We start from the raw sequence: 13,178 nt of genomic DNA, 5'->3' as shown, positions 1-13,178 counted from the left end.
TCGTTCAGAGGTAGTTTATCCTTATCTCTGCAAGTGAAGTCTTATGTTCTTTGCCCCCTTTTTTACACAGATGTTAGCATATTATACACCCTCTTCTGAACCTTGTTTTTTCACTTAAAATATCATACAGATGAATCCACACCAGGTCTGTTTCGATTATTTTAATTTCTTTTGTTTTTCTAAGATTACATCACAAGCATTTTCTCTATCTTCCATATGATTGTTTTCTGGGGCAGGGAGTGGGGTGTGGGCTCTGTCGCCCAGCCTGGAGTGCATGCAGTGGTGCCGTCACAGCTCAGTGCAGCCTCAACCTCCCGGGCTCAAGAGATCCTCCTGCCTCAGCCTCCCAAGTAGCTGGGACCACAGGCATGTACCACCACACCTGGCTAATATTTTGTGTGTGTGTTTTGTAGAGATGAGGTTTCACCATGTCTCCCAGGTTGGCCTTGAACTCCTGGGCTCAAGCAGTCCTCCCTCCTCAGCTTCCCAAAGTGCTGGGATTACAGGCATGAGCCACCAAGCTTGGCCATGATCATTTTAATGATCATTTTTAATGATTGCTCAGTTTTGTGATCCCTGTTGTTGGACACTTTGGTTGTTTCCAGTGTTTTGCTATGACAGAGAGCACTGCGATGATCATCACTCATTCAACAGGTATTTTTCTGACCACCATGAATGGCAATCCTGTGTGCCAAAGTGTCTTCCCCTAAAGGGCTTACAGTCAAACCGCAGGAACAGCCAGGGAAGTAAATAAGTCACGGAAGTGTTTCCATCCCCCAAAGAGCCTCTGAGTACAGTCTGGGCTGCCACATGAGGAAAAGGGAGGAAGGTGTTGATGGGCTTACCTACGTGTTCAGGCCAGTGTAAACTAGTAAGTTAGGTTACAATTTACTCATCAGACTTGTGAATTTGGTGAACATATGTCCACCTCAGGCATAGTTCCAATCTTCATGCACTGACCATAGCACTGTCCTAGGGCCCCAGCCGCACTGAACTTACAAAAGTGAGAAATAAAGAATAAAATCAGTTAACGCTTTGTAAGCACTTGCCATGTGCCAGGATGAACTCCTAGGAGGCAAGTCGAATTATTTTCCCGTTTTCTAGATGAGAAAACGAAGGCACAGAGATATTAAATAACCTGTCAAAGGAGCAACTAACATACCTGTGTCTTGAACTAAGAGAGCTGGGCTCCCTAAGTGGTCACACTGTACCGCCCTGAGAAAGGCAGCTGGACTCATCCCTGTGACTTATCCCTGGCGGCACATCTTGTCTTTGCTCCATGGGTGCTGACCTGATCCCTTTCTCTTCCTTTAACAAGGGTAAACTGAGGGTGCCTTTATTTCTCATTTATTGGATGAGCATTTTCCCAGGATGCGCACGGCTTTTTTCCCTCTAGGGAGAATCGCCTGCCAGAACCTTTGAGATCGGGATTGTCCTCCACCACTGGGGAGCGGGTGCAGAGGTTCTTCCAACCCTGCAGCCAGGCAGGGCAAGGAGACTGAGAGCCTAGGGGTGACCCAGACCTCACACAGTTGGTCCTGGGGCTACAGAAGCCCAGGCTGATTCTCTGGCTCAGACCTGTCCCCCTTCAACCCACTTTCCCCTGTCCCCCACCTCGTCTCACCCCACCTCTGTCCCACAGACAACCCTCCCATCCCCCACTGCTCCCTCTCTGCCCTCGGCCCCCAGACAACAGCAAGCCTACATCTCATCAGCCAGACCGGGCTACGCAGCACATGTTATGAAACCTCCTGCCCCGTTTCTAATAATTCAATTTCTTCATAGCTATTGAAACAAAAGGCCCTCTTCACCTCAGAATATTCCAAATGCCAAAGCAAATAGCAGCGCACAGAAAACGTGACCATCCACAGCAATTCTTCTTTGTTTACTGTAGTGGAAGCAACAATGAAAACAACACAAGAGGCTGGCAGTGAAAAATGAGTTTCCCTCCACCCACAAGTCTCAGTCCCCTCCTCAGAGGTAACCATCCTCAGCAGTTTTATTTCTGAAATGTTACATGCATATATATAGAGACGCTGTTCCCCACCTTTTAGACATAAACGGTAGCATACTATATTGCTTGACTCCTTGTTTTTTTATTGTTCTATTTCCTCCTTACCAATATGTCTCAGAGAACTTTCCCTATGAGCACATCCAGATCCACAATTATTTATTCTTTTCAATAGCTGCAGAGAATCGCATTATGTGGCTATACCAGCATTCATTTAACTAGCTTGCCATTGATACATTTTTAGGTTATTTCTGGATCTTTGCTATTACAATTGATGTTGTATTTAACAATCCTGTGCATATATATTTGGAAGCCTCCTATGAGTATTTCTGTAGGATAAATTCCTGCAAGTATTGATTTTTAAATAGATGGTGCCAAACGGCCCACCCAACTGCAGCTTTTCAAAGGAGACTGAAAGAATAGCTTAGGCTCGATGGTCAAATCATTTAAAATAAACAAGATTTTATTTTATATGAGACAGCATTCTGATGCCTTTAAAGCAAACCATAAACACAAAACTATAAACTGTGAAAGAAAAGAATAATACATTTTATTACAGTAAAATTTAAAACTTTTGTATCACCGAAGACACAAATGTTAAATAAAATGTTAAATAAAAAACCACATGCCTGGTGTGAGTCCGTCCTGCGCGGCTGTTCTTTTGAGCAGTGGTCGTTTATCTCCGTCCGCCTTCTCTTCCACCTAAGTGCGTGTCGCCACCCGATGGAAGATTCGATGGACATGGACATGAGCCCCCTGAGGCCCCAGAACTATCTTTTTGGTTGTGAACTAAAGGCCGACAAAGATTATCACTTTAAGGTGGATAATGATGAAAATGAGCACCAGTTATCTTTAAGAACGGTCAGTTTAGGAGCTGGTGCAAAGGATGAGTTGCACATTGTTGAAGCAGAGGCAATGAATTACGAAGGCAGTCCAATTAAAGTAACACTGGCAACTTTGAAAATGTCTGTACAGCCAACGGTTTCCCTTGGGGGCTTTGAAATAACACCACCAGTGGTCTTACGATTGAAGTGTGGTTCAGGGCCAGTGCATATCAGTGGACAGCACTTAGTGTGGAGGAAGATGCAGAGTCAGAAGATGAGAAGGAGGAGGATGTGAAACTCTTAAGTATGTCTGGAAAGCGGTCTGCCCCTGGAGGTGGTAGCAAGGTTCCACAGAAAAAAGTAAAATTTGCTACTGATGAAGATGATGATGATGAAGATGATGATGATGAAGATGATGATGATGATGATGATTTCAATGATGAGGAAACTGAAGAAAAAATGCCAGTGAAGAAATCTATACGCGATACTCCAGCCAAAAATTCACAAAAGTCAAATCAGAATGGAAAAGACTCAAAGCCATCAACGCCAAGATCAAAAGGACAAGAATCCTTCAAAAAAACAGGAAAAAACTCCTAAAACACCAAAAGGACCTAGTTCTGTAGAAGACATTAAAGCAAAAATGCAAGCAAGTATAGAAAAAGGTGGTTCTCTTCCCAAAGTGGAAGCCAAGTTCATCAATTATGTGAAGAATTGCTTCCGGATGACTGACCAGGAGGCTATTCAAGATCTCTGGCAGTGGAGGAAGTCTCTTTAAGAAAATAGTTTAAACAATTTGTTAAAAATTTTCCATCTTATTTCATTTCTGTAACAGTTGATATCTGGCTGTCCTTTTTATGATGCAGAGTGAGAATTTTCCCTACCGTGTTTGATAAATGTTGTCCAGATACCATTGCCAAGAATGTGTTGTCCAAAATGCCTGTAGTTTTTAAAGATGGAACTCCACCCTTTGCTTGGTTTTAAGTATGTATGGAATGTTATGATAGGACATAGTAGTGGTGGTCAGACATGGAAATGGTGGGGAGACAAAAATATACATGTGAAATAAAACAGTATTTTAATAAAAAAAAAATAAAAAAATAAAAAACCACACAGCGGGCGAAGATATTTGCAATGTATTCAACGGAGCCAATATTAGTACCAAAGTCTACATGCTATTAACAAAAAGACAAACACCCCCTGCCCTGTATTCCCAAATGGAAAAAGCCATTCAGAGAAAGGAAACTGGAACAACCAATGAGCATACGAAATGATGCCTAGCTTCACCAAGAAGTAAGGAAAATATAAATTAAACAACAACAACAGTGAGATGGTATTTCTCACCCCTCAGACAGGCAAAATATTTTCAATCTGGTAATAACAAGAGAAGTGACTCTCTTGTTATTAGATTAGATCTCTTACAAACACTCAGTGGGAGTGGAAACTGACACACCCGCTCTAGAGAGCACTTGAGCAACTCCTTGGAGAGTTGCAGAGGTGTCCACTGTATTAACCGTGCTTTCTTATTTTGTGACTTCTTGCTGCTTTGGCATTCGTGGCCTCGCTGATGGGGATGAGGCTGTCCCTCCCAGGGCTACCCCATTCTTAGAGATAGCAGAGGGCTGGGGTGGGTGGGGCAGTGGCACCTTTCATAGGTAAACTAGCCCTTCCAGAGCCCATGCTGTGATTCACCTCCTCTCTCTGGCTCTTCCACTCCTAGAGGCAAAATCACCCAGGGCCAGGCACCAGTCAACTACAGACCACCCCTGTGGCCCAACCCTGCCACCTTGATTTGAACCAGCCAGTCCTAAGCTGTTTCTCTGCCTCGCCTTGCCTTTCCCACAGAAAACACCATAAAGCCTCTGAGCTGTGCCCCCTCTGCATCCCTTCTGCCCTGTGACCGAAACTGAGGCTTCCCCATACGGTCCTGCATGGTGAAGAAATGTAAGTACCTGTAATAGAAATCGCTTCAATTGCACTAGCCTCTCCATGTGGTAACTCAGTCACCTCCATTGACTGAATTCCTGTGGGTACCATTGATAAACCCACATTGTGACCTGAGAAATTCCCATGCAGGGCAAGGAAGGATGTACACAAGAGTGTTCACTGCGGCATTGCTGGTTACAGCCAGACACTGCAAACAGCCCAAATGTCCATCAGGAGGAGAATGATACATATGCTGTCCCACGGTCTCAGAATGGGCCACCAGAAAGCAGGAAAGTGGAAAAGACTAGAGCCAGGGATCATAACACCGCTTAAAAACAGCAGTTTGCAAAATAAATGCAATGTATTTGTTTATGTAAAAAATTTTAAAAGATTTATAAAACAATAGCATATATTGTTTATAAAACATATTCATGTACTAAAAGTATAAAAACATGGAAGGGAAAGAGTCCCTTCAATTTGGAACACAGTTCCATGGGAGGGAAAGTAAAGGGTGACATTGATTAGGAAATATTTTGAGGAGGTTTCACCTTTCTTGTGATGTCTCATTGCTTTAAAACCACAGAAATAACTGAGCCAAATGTAGTAAAATGTTTGTTTTTGAGACGGAGTTTCGTTCTTGTCGCCCAGGCTGCAGTGCAATGGCACGATCTCAGCTCACTGCAACCTCTGCCTCCCAGGTTCATGAGATTCTCCTGCTTCAGCTTCCCAAGTAGCTGGGATTACAGGCATGCGCCACCACACCTGGCTAATGTTGTATTTTTTAGTAGAGATGGGGTTTCTCCAGGTTGGTCAGGCTGGTCTCGAACTCTCGACCTCAGGTGATCTGCCCACCTCGGCCTCCCAAAGTGTTGGGATTATAGGCGTCAGCCACTGCGCCCAGCAAAATGTTAAGATTTCTTCAATCTGGCTGGTGGGTACATGAGTGCTTGCTGTACCAGTTTGGGTACTTTATGTTAGAGCTCTTTCATTATGAGAAAAGATACTATTTAGGCTGTATGAATAATCTCAAGGTTCTACAAATAACAACAGGTCAGGAAACCAGCAAGCTTCTCAACTGTGTCCATCTCAGCTGTGTCAAACCTTCTCCTCTCTCCTTACATTGTGTCTTTTGAAATTCCTGACTTTTTGGAAACATTTAAACACTCCTACCCCCACCATGGGTATGTCTATAGGTTTGGTCAAGGATTCAAAAATTAAGTCACACACCTTAAAAAGCCAATGCTACATTGGAGGATTGTTTAATTAGTTATCAGGGCCAGGCACAGTGGCTCACACCTGTAATCAGGCACTTTGGGAGGCTGAGGTGGGCAGATCACCTGAGGTCAGGAGTTTGTGACTAACCTGGTTAACATGGTGAAACCCCATCTCTACTAAAAATACAAAAATTTGTCGGGTGTGGTGGTGCATACCTGTAATCCCAGCTACTCCAGAGGCTGAGGCCAGAGAATCTCTTGAACCCGGGAGCAGAGGTTGCAGTGAGCTGAGATTGTGCCATTGGGCTCCAGCCTGGGTGACAAAAGCAAAACTTCATCTCAAAACAAAAAAAAAAAAAGAAAGAAAGAAAGAAAGAAAAGAAAAAAAATTATCAGAACTCTACTCTATTTTTCAGGAGGGGTAGAGAAGAGAAAAAAATTTTTTTTTTACCTTTTTTTTTTTTTTTTGAGGGAGCCTCACTCTTTTGCCCAGGCTGGAGTGCAGTGACACAATCTCAGCTCACTGCAACTTTCACCTCTTGGGTTCAAGCAATTCTCCTGTTTCAGCCTCCCGAGTAGCTGGGATTACAGGCATGTGTCACCACCACACCTGGCTGATTTCAGTATTTTTAGTAGAGACAGGGTTTCACCATGTTGTCCAGGCTGATCTTGAATTCCTGACCTCAGGTGATCCACCCAGCTCTGCCTCCCAAAGTGCTGGGATTACAGGCATGAGCCACTGTGCCTGGCTACTTCTTGGTTTCTAACAAAAATAAGTTGATAAAAAATTTCTTTAAAAAATACAAATTTTCAAATTAAGTTTTTCAGAATTTTTATGAATCAGTTATTTTATCTACAGTAACAAAATATCTATCCCTTAAAGTATTTCTTTTGTTTTTACTAAGAGCAAAGGGCATATTTCATTCGTTCTTCTTAAATTAAGGGCTACATTTTTCTAGAAGTATTTTAGAGCCCTTGCATTGGCCATGAGGTTTTCAACAACAAATATCAAGTGAACAGTGACTAAAAACAAAGACATTGAGTTACCTGACATCACAGGACGCACACACACAAATGGTGGCGGGGGTTGTTGCAGTCACACAAGAATCTCAGCACGGACACAGGCTTTTTCTTATCCGATTTTCGGTGCCTTAGCCAGCCTTCGAATTTGCCCTCGGTAATACCCACCCTCTAGTAGTCACACCTTTCCTGCATTTTACCACGGCTGGTCTATGTGACCAACAGAATATAGATGGAATTATATCAGAGATTAGGTTATAAAAGACTACAGCTTCTGTCTTGGGCTCACATGCTCTCCTTCCCTCGTTCTTACTCTCACTCTCTTCATCTCTTGCTGAAGAAAGTCATCTGCAAGTTGTGAGCCACACAGTGGAGAGGCCCACATCATGAGGCACGCAAGTTTTGTCAACATTGACCAAGAACTGATACCCACTGGCAACCAGGTGGGTAGCTTGGAAGTGGGTTCTTTAGCTCCAATGAGCCTTGAGATGACTGCATCCCTGGCTGTCAGCCTGAATGAAACCTTGAGAGATGCAGAGTCAGAACCACCTGTAAGCCGTTTGCGGTTTCCTGACCCTCAAAAATGGTGTGAGATAATATATTCTTATTGTTTAAAAGTGCCATGTTGTTGGGGGGGTACTACGGGAAGGATAGTGGGAGGGCGGGTGAGGGAGGGATAACGTGGGGAGAAATGTCAGGTATAGGTGATGGGGGGATGGTGGCAGCAAACCACCTTGCCATGAATGTACCTATGCAACAATCTTCCATGATCTGCACATGTACCCCAGGATCTAAAGTACAATAATAAAAAAAAAGTGCCATGTTTCAGGGTAAATTGTCATGAAGCAATGGATAACTAATACACTGAGTGTGTCTGCCACATTTCCCCTGATGGATGAAAAACAACTGTCATAGAGCCACACACCATGTGCTCCCAGGACAGTGTCTCTGGCAGGAAGAAAGGGGGATGGGGCTACAAGGGGCTCCCTATGTGCCTTTTTCCTTTTATCAAGGAGGAAAATCTAAGAAGCCACCCAGCAGAGTCCCTGTTACTTCTCATTATCCAGGGGAATGGGGCCTGATGAACTCATGATTCACCCTTAGCTGAAACCAAGGACCAGGCTTTTCAGCTGCTTTACCTGCAGGCGGGCAAGGAGCAAGCGGGCTGGAGATGGCTGCTGGTGCCAGCAATGGTCTCTGCGAGCCTCCCACGGGCTGCATTTGTCTGATTGTTCACACCCCCATTTGTCTGATTGTTTGTACTTCTTATTTACCGTAAGCTGGAAGTTAGGCCTCAATTAGATTCCAGTGACATTGTTTTGGCATGAATATTCATGGGTAATGTTGTGACCTTCCTACTCTACCGAATCAAGAAACCACCGAGTTCTTCACTAAATTAACATTTTCGGGATGTAAGCAGAGGGGGATACCCCATGAGGCAAAGCCAATCTGGAATCAATGTGCATCTTTTTCCCCAGTATCCATCGTAGGCGGCTTCATATGTCTTAAACTTATAGGGAGTCCAGGTTCCTATAGAAATTCATTTTGGGTTGTTTTGTTGGAAGTGTGTGTGATAAGCAATCTGTTTCTCGCGCATGATTTCCTCAGGGACTGATGAGTCATACAAGCAGTGTTAATGTAGTTAAAAAACACCTGCAAAGATCATGAGATGACTAAAAGTCAAATGCTGGAAATCCAGTCTTCCTCGATGTCATTTACTTGACGTTCTTAGGGCATGAGCAGAAGGTCAGGAACGGGGGCGAATGAGAGGAAGCTTCTCAAGAGTTTAGCAGCTAGCAGAGGACAGGCTGAGACCTGCTGCTCCCCAGCCTTTATCAGCTGTGGAGACCAGTCTACCAGGCCCAGCCACTAGGGGCCAGGTTAGCAGCTCCTCCACGGCTTTCCTGGGCACAGTCATGGATTTCTGGCTGGCGTGTTTGCATGGAAGAGGCTGTGCGGCACTGCAGTCTCCACGTCCACAGGGAACAGAAACATATGTGTGTTCATACAAGTCAGCCAGGTCCGAGGAGGTGGGGACAACAGAGGTCATGTCAGGATGTGCTATCTCTGAAGGGGTGGTGGGTCCCCAGGACCCCCAGGTGCCTGCAGCCCATGTACAGCAGATGGCCTTGCTTTTGTTTCACTGGGATGACCCGGAAAAAGAAACTTGTCCACAGCTGTCCTCCCTTCAGCATGACCCCATGCCCTCCTCCACCTGCTTGCCCTTCTCTGCTGCCTCAGTGGCAGGGGTCTCTGTCCTTGCTTCTGGTGCCATCCCCCCGCCACCCCCCTCCGTGGATAGCGCCAATGTCTTGCTGTCATCTCAGATGCATTGTAAAGTAAAATCATCCTCCACCCAGCTTCCCCAGGTCTGTCCCAGTTTCCTCAACTGTGCTGAAGATAGCCCCACTCCTCCCTACCCCCAGGCTAAAAGCGAGGCCTCCGCCATGACTCACCCTGCCCATCCAAGCAGTCCCTGCCCCTGAGAATCTTCTGCAGCAATAACTTCATTCACTTGTCTTCCTGCAGCTGCCACCCTGGCCTGGCCACCACCATCCTCCTTCCTCAGCTTCCAGCCTCAGTCATATCTTCCTTCTAAGGCTCCGCTGCCTGAGACCCCTCCAAGCTCCTCTGCATGTCTCATGTAGATCAAGCCTTCCCCTTTGGACCCTGCCTCTCTATTCTACCTTAACTCTGGGGTCCATCTGTTCCAGAAGCCTTGACTCTTACTACCCTCTGGTAGCCACAGACCTGCCCTGTGCCAGGCATCCTACAGCCATTACCTTTAGCCTTACAGCTACTGGGCAGCACAGGAATGACAGTATTGTCCCTTTCACAGATGAGGAAAACTGAGGTCCAGAGAGATCATGCAAAGGCCACACTGCCTGTAAACAGCAGAGCTGGGATCCAACGTCATGACTTGGAAGGCCTCTCATCCAAAGCCCTTCGTCCTGTGAAACAGGCCCCAGGACACCCCTCCCCTCCTGTGTAAGGGGCTCCTGCTGCGCCTGGTCCCAGTGCCCTGCCTGCTCCTCCCCGCTGCCTCCAGCCCCGTAGCCCACAGCTCCGCGGCACAGCTCCTCAGATTTTCCAGCCCACATGCTCGGTCCCGCCTCTTAACTTTTCTGGCAGGAATCTCAGCCCCGCGCCGTTTAGTACTTAATTATAGATTGCCTTGTATGGTTCTCTGCTTATTTCACATTTGCCTGTCTCATTCCCAAGAAGCCTGCAAGTGTCTGAATTGAGGATGGAGCTTCTATGTACTCCTGTCCCCGGGGCCCCAGCACAGGGCTGGGCACGAAGTACTCACTGGAGCTGACCTGACCTCCCAGGAAGGGGATAGGGTCTCTGCTGTCCAAAAGCTGACTAGACTCCACCCTGACACACCCGCCCCCACCCCAGCAGAATGCCTCAGATCTCTGCACACACACGCACACACGCATATGTGCGCGCACACAGACACACACACACACATTTTATCTGTTACACATCTAATCTAAAGGTCTCTTTTCAACCTGAGGCAATTATATGCCTGGAATTACCTACCCAAGACAGAAAACTCCCTCCTTTTTTTTCTTTTTTTTTGAGACAGAGTCTTGCTCTGTCACCCAGGTTGGAGTGCAGTGGTGTGATCTCGGCTCACTGCAACCTCCACATCCTGGATTCAAGCGATTCTTCTGCCTCAGCCTCCTGAGTATCTGGGATTACAGGCCTGTGCTATCATGCCTGGCTAATTTTTGTATTTTTAGTACAGATGGGATTTCATCATCTTGGCCAGGCTGGTCTTGAACTCCTGACCTCATGATCCACCTGCCTTGGCCTCCCAAAGTGCTGGGATTACAGGCGTGAGCCACTGTGCCTGGCCTAGAAAACTCCTTCCTAATTGAAGCCTGGCCTTGCCCTCCCTGTGGAATTCTCATATAGATCAGCGAGTCCACCAGAATGGTGTGAGCTCCCCAGGGGCGGGAACGCCACTGATATCTCATCCTGACAGAGAGGCTGGAGCTGGATTGGCACTTGGTGGAGGTCTTGGTGTCTTGATTCTGATTCTGCTCCTGTTGCTGTGTGGTCTCTGAGGGGAGTAGGGAGAGGCAATCTTGCCTTCTTTGTGATATCTCCATGAGGGGACATTTTTCGGGTGTGAGGACCACTCCTCCTCCTCATTAGGACCACATTATGTGGCTCCTCAGGGGGCGGAATCGTGGCCCCTGGAGCTAACCCTGGTCCACCTCCCTCACCAAAACGTTTCTCTTCCCTGACCCCGACGTCCCGACAGGTGACCTCGCCAGCTGCTCATCCTTGGGGTTAAACACTGCTATCTCAAACTTCTCATTTCTAAGTGGGAAGTGGAGCATACAACACGAAGCCTCACACACTTACAATGATCTAGATTTCAGGTTGATTTCTTCCTGAACACTTAGAAGATAGCATGAGGGCTTGGGGCCTGGTGAGAAGGCACTGACCAAGGTCATGGGGTCAGTGAAGGGCCCAGGAGAAGAGACAGTGAGAGGTGCAGAGGCGGTGGTGGGTGGATCCCCCAAAGTCAAACTTCTCCGACAATTTTACCCAGGGCCGATGCTAACATGTAAATAAACAAGTGAATAAACAAAGGGTTGCTTCCGTAAGAAGAACAAATAAAAATGCTTGTGTAACACATCACACATACCACACGGCCTGAAGGACCCCAGAAGGGGCATATCTTTTGGGGGACCCGTCCAAAAGAGACAGCGTGAGTATCATCCTTCTGACGGGAGGCGAGCTTGGAAGCCCTTCACTGCCGAAGCAGCATGTCAGGGAGGGAGGTGCCCGATAACCATCACAGAGGTTTTGCAACTGAATGTTGCAGCTGAGGGCTGGGCAGAGCCCGCCTCCTTGGGCATGGCCCTGTGTGGGGAGCAGTGAACACGCCTCTGTGTACCACGGATGGGCAGAGGGCTGAGGAGCCCGTGCCCGAGATGAATGTAGCCAAGAAATGAAGCCGGCGAGGGGCTCACAGGATCAGGACCCTGCTCACACACCAGGGAGGCCTTCTGCATCTTGTCCTGGGGCCCCTTTCCAACTTTTGGGGCTGCCTCCTGGCAGAGCTTAACAGCCCGAGGCAGCCGCCTGAGCAGCCTGTGGTTGCTCCAGCAGACCGGGTAGGGACAGCCACATTCCAGGCTCCAGGCTGGCAGGGAAGCGGGGCAGGGAGTTCCTACAGGGAGCGGCAGCCCAGGCTTGGGCAGGCAAGTGCTGAAGGGTGGTTCCTCCTTCCGTGGAAAGCCAGAGGCCGAGGAGATGGAAGAACAGGTGTTCAAGGGGGACCCGGACACCCCCCACTCCATCTCGTTCTCCGGCAGTGGATTCCTCTCCTTCTACCAGGCTGGGGCCGTGGACGCCTTGCGGGATCTGGCCCCACGGATGCTGGAAACGGCCCATCGCTTCGCAGGGACATCTGCAGGTGCTGTGATCGCTGCCCTGGCCATCTGCGGGATTGAAATGGGTAAGGGTAAGGCCTGTGTTCTGGGTCCCCTGGAAAGTCTCTGGGGGGATTCCATGGAGGCAGAATGAGCCTGAAGAAGGCTGGGGATTTTTTGGGGAACAAAGCCAGGCCTGGGTGGCAGGAAGGGAAGGGAAGAGCTGAGTGGAGTATGTCGGCAGCAGCTGTGACATCTAAAGGCTGGGGTCTGCCAGGCGCCAGTCTCTGACCTGCAGGGTGAGCCTGGACCCCTGTCCCTCTCCCTCAGTGCCCTTACCTGTGAGATGCTCTGTCTCCTGGCGTCTGGGAGAGTGAAGGGCAGTATCTCCCTCCAACATCAAATGTGGTGCTGCAAGAAGCTACCTGGCCATTCGGTCATACATCGGGGTTCAATGTTGCCCTGTCTGGCCTCTTTTAAAATGTGAATACGCTCGGGAGAGGCCACTCTTCAACCCTCTATCACCCTGAGGTAGACAGATGTGCCCACCATTTCCAGGTGGCTGGAAAGATGAACGCCCTGAGGCTGGAGGGGTAGAGGGAAGGGACCCCAGAGCGATGAAAGAATAGCAACGGGTGGGGAGAGAATAGAGAAGCTCTTACTTCACCTTCTGCCCTGCCAGGGGCCTCAGCAGGAAGGACTGCTGCACTGCTGACCCAGAGAGAGAACACCATCCTGGCTGGGGAGCAGATGCGCCAGCAGCCTAGTGCGCTGTCTTAGGGGGCATTCA

At 47.8% G+C, this 13,178-nt stretch overlaps 1 protein-coding gene and 1 pseudogene across 2 annotated transcripts in view; both read left to right on the top strand.

Moving 5' to 3' along the window:
* Nucleotides 1-2,719: 2,719 nt before the first annotated feature.
* LOC105723511 (nucleophosmin-like) lies at nucleotides 2,720-3,669 on the top strand (annotated as a pseudogene).
* An 8,146-nt stretch (nucleotides 3,670-11,815) lies between these two features.
* The window catches only part of PNPLA1 (patatin like phospholipase domain containing 1), a 43,066-nt gene continuing 41,703 nt past the window's right edge, over nucleotides 11,816-13,178 (top strand). For both annotated transcript variants that reach the window (XM_021665595.2, XM_021665594.2), the window contains exon 1: nucleotides 11,816-12,474. In XM_021665595.2, coding sequence (XP_021521270.2) covers nucleotides 12,270-12,474 — 205 coding nt within the window. In that variant the 5' untranslated portion in view covers nucleotides 11,816-12,269. The remainder of the gene's footprint in view (nucleotides 12,475-13,178) is intronic.

The sequence above is a fragment of the Aotus nancymaae genome, unplaced genomic scaffold, assembly GCF_030222135.1.
Source record: "Aotus nancymaae isolate 86718 unplaced genomic scaffold, 86718_ANA_hifiasm-v0.15.2.pri h1tg000040l, whole genome shotgun sequence".
Lineage (NCBI taxonomy): Eukaryota > Metazoa > Chordata > Mammalia > Primates > Aotidae > Aotus > Aotus nancymaae.
Note: the sequence above shows the minus strand (reverse complement) of the source record. Positions and strands in the feature narration are given on the sequence as shown.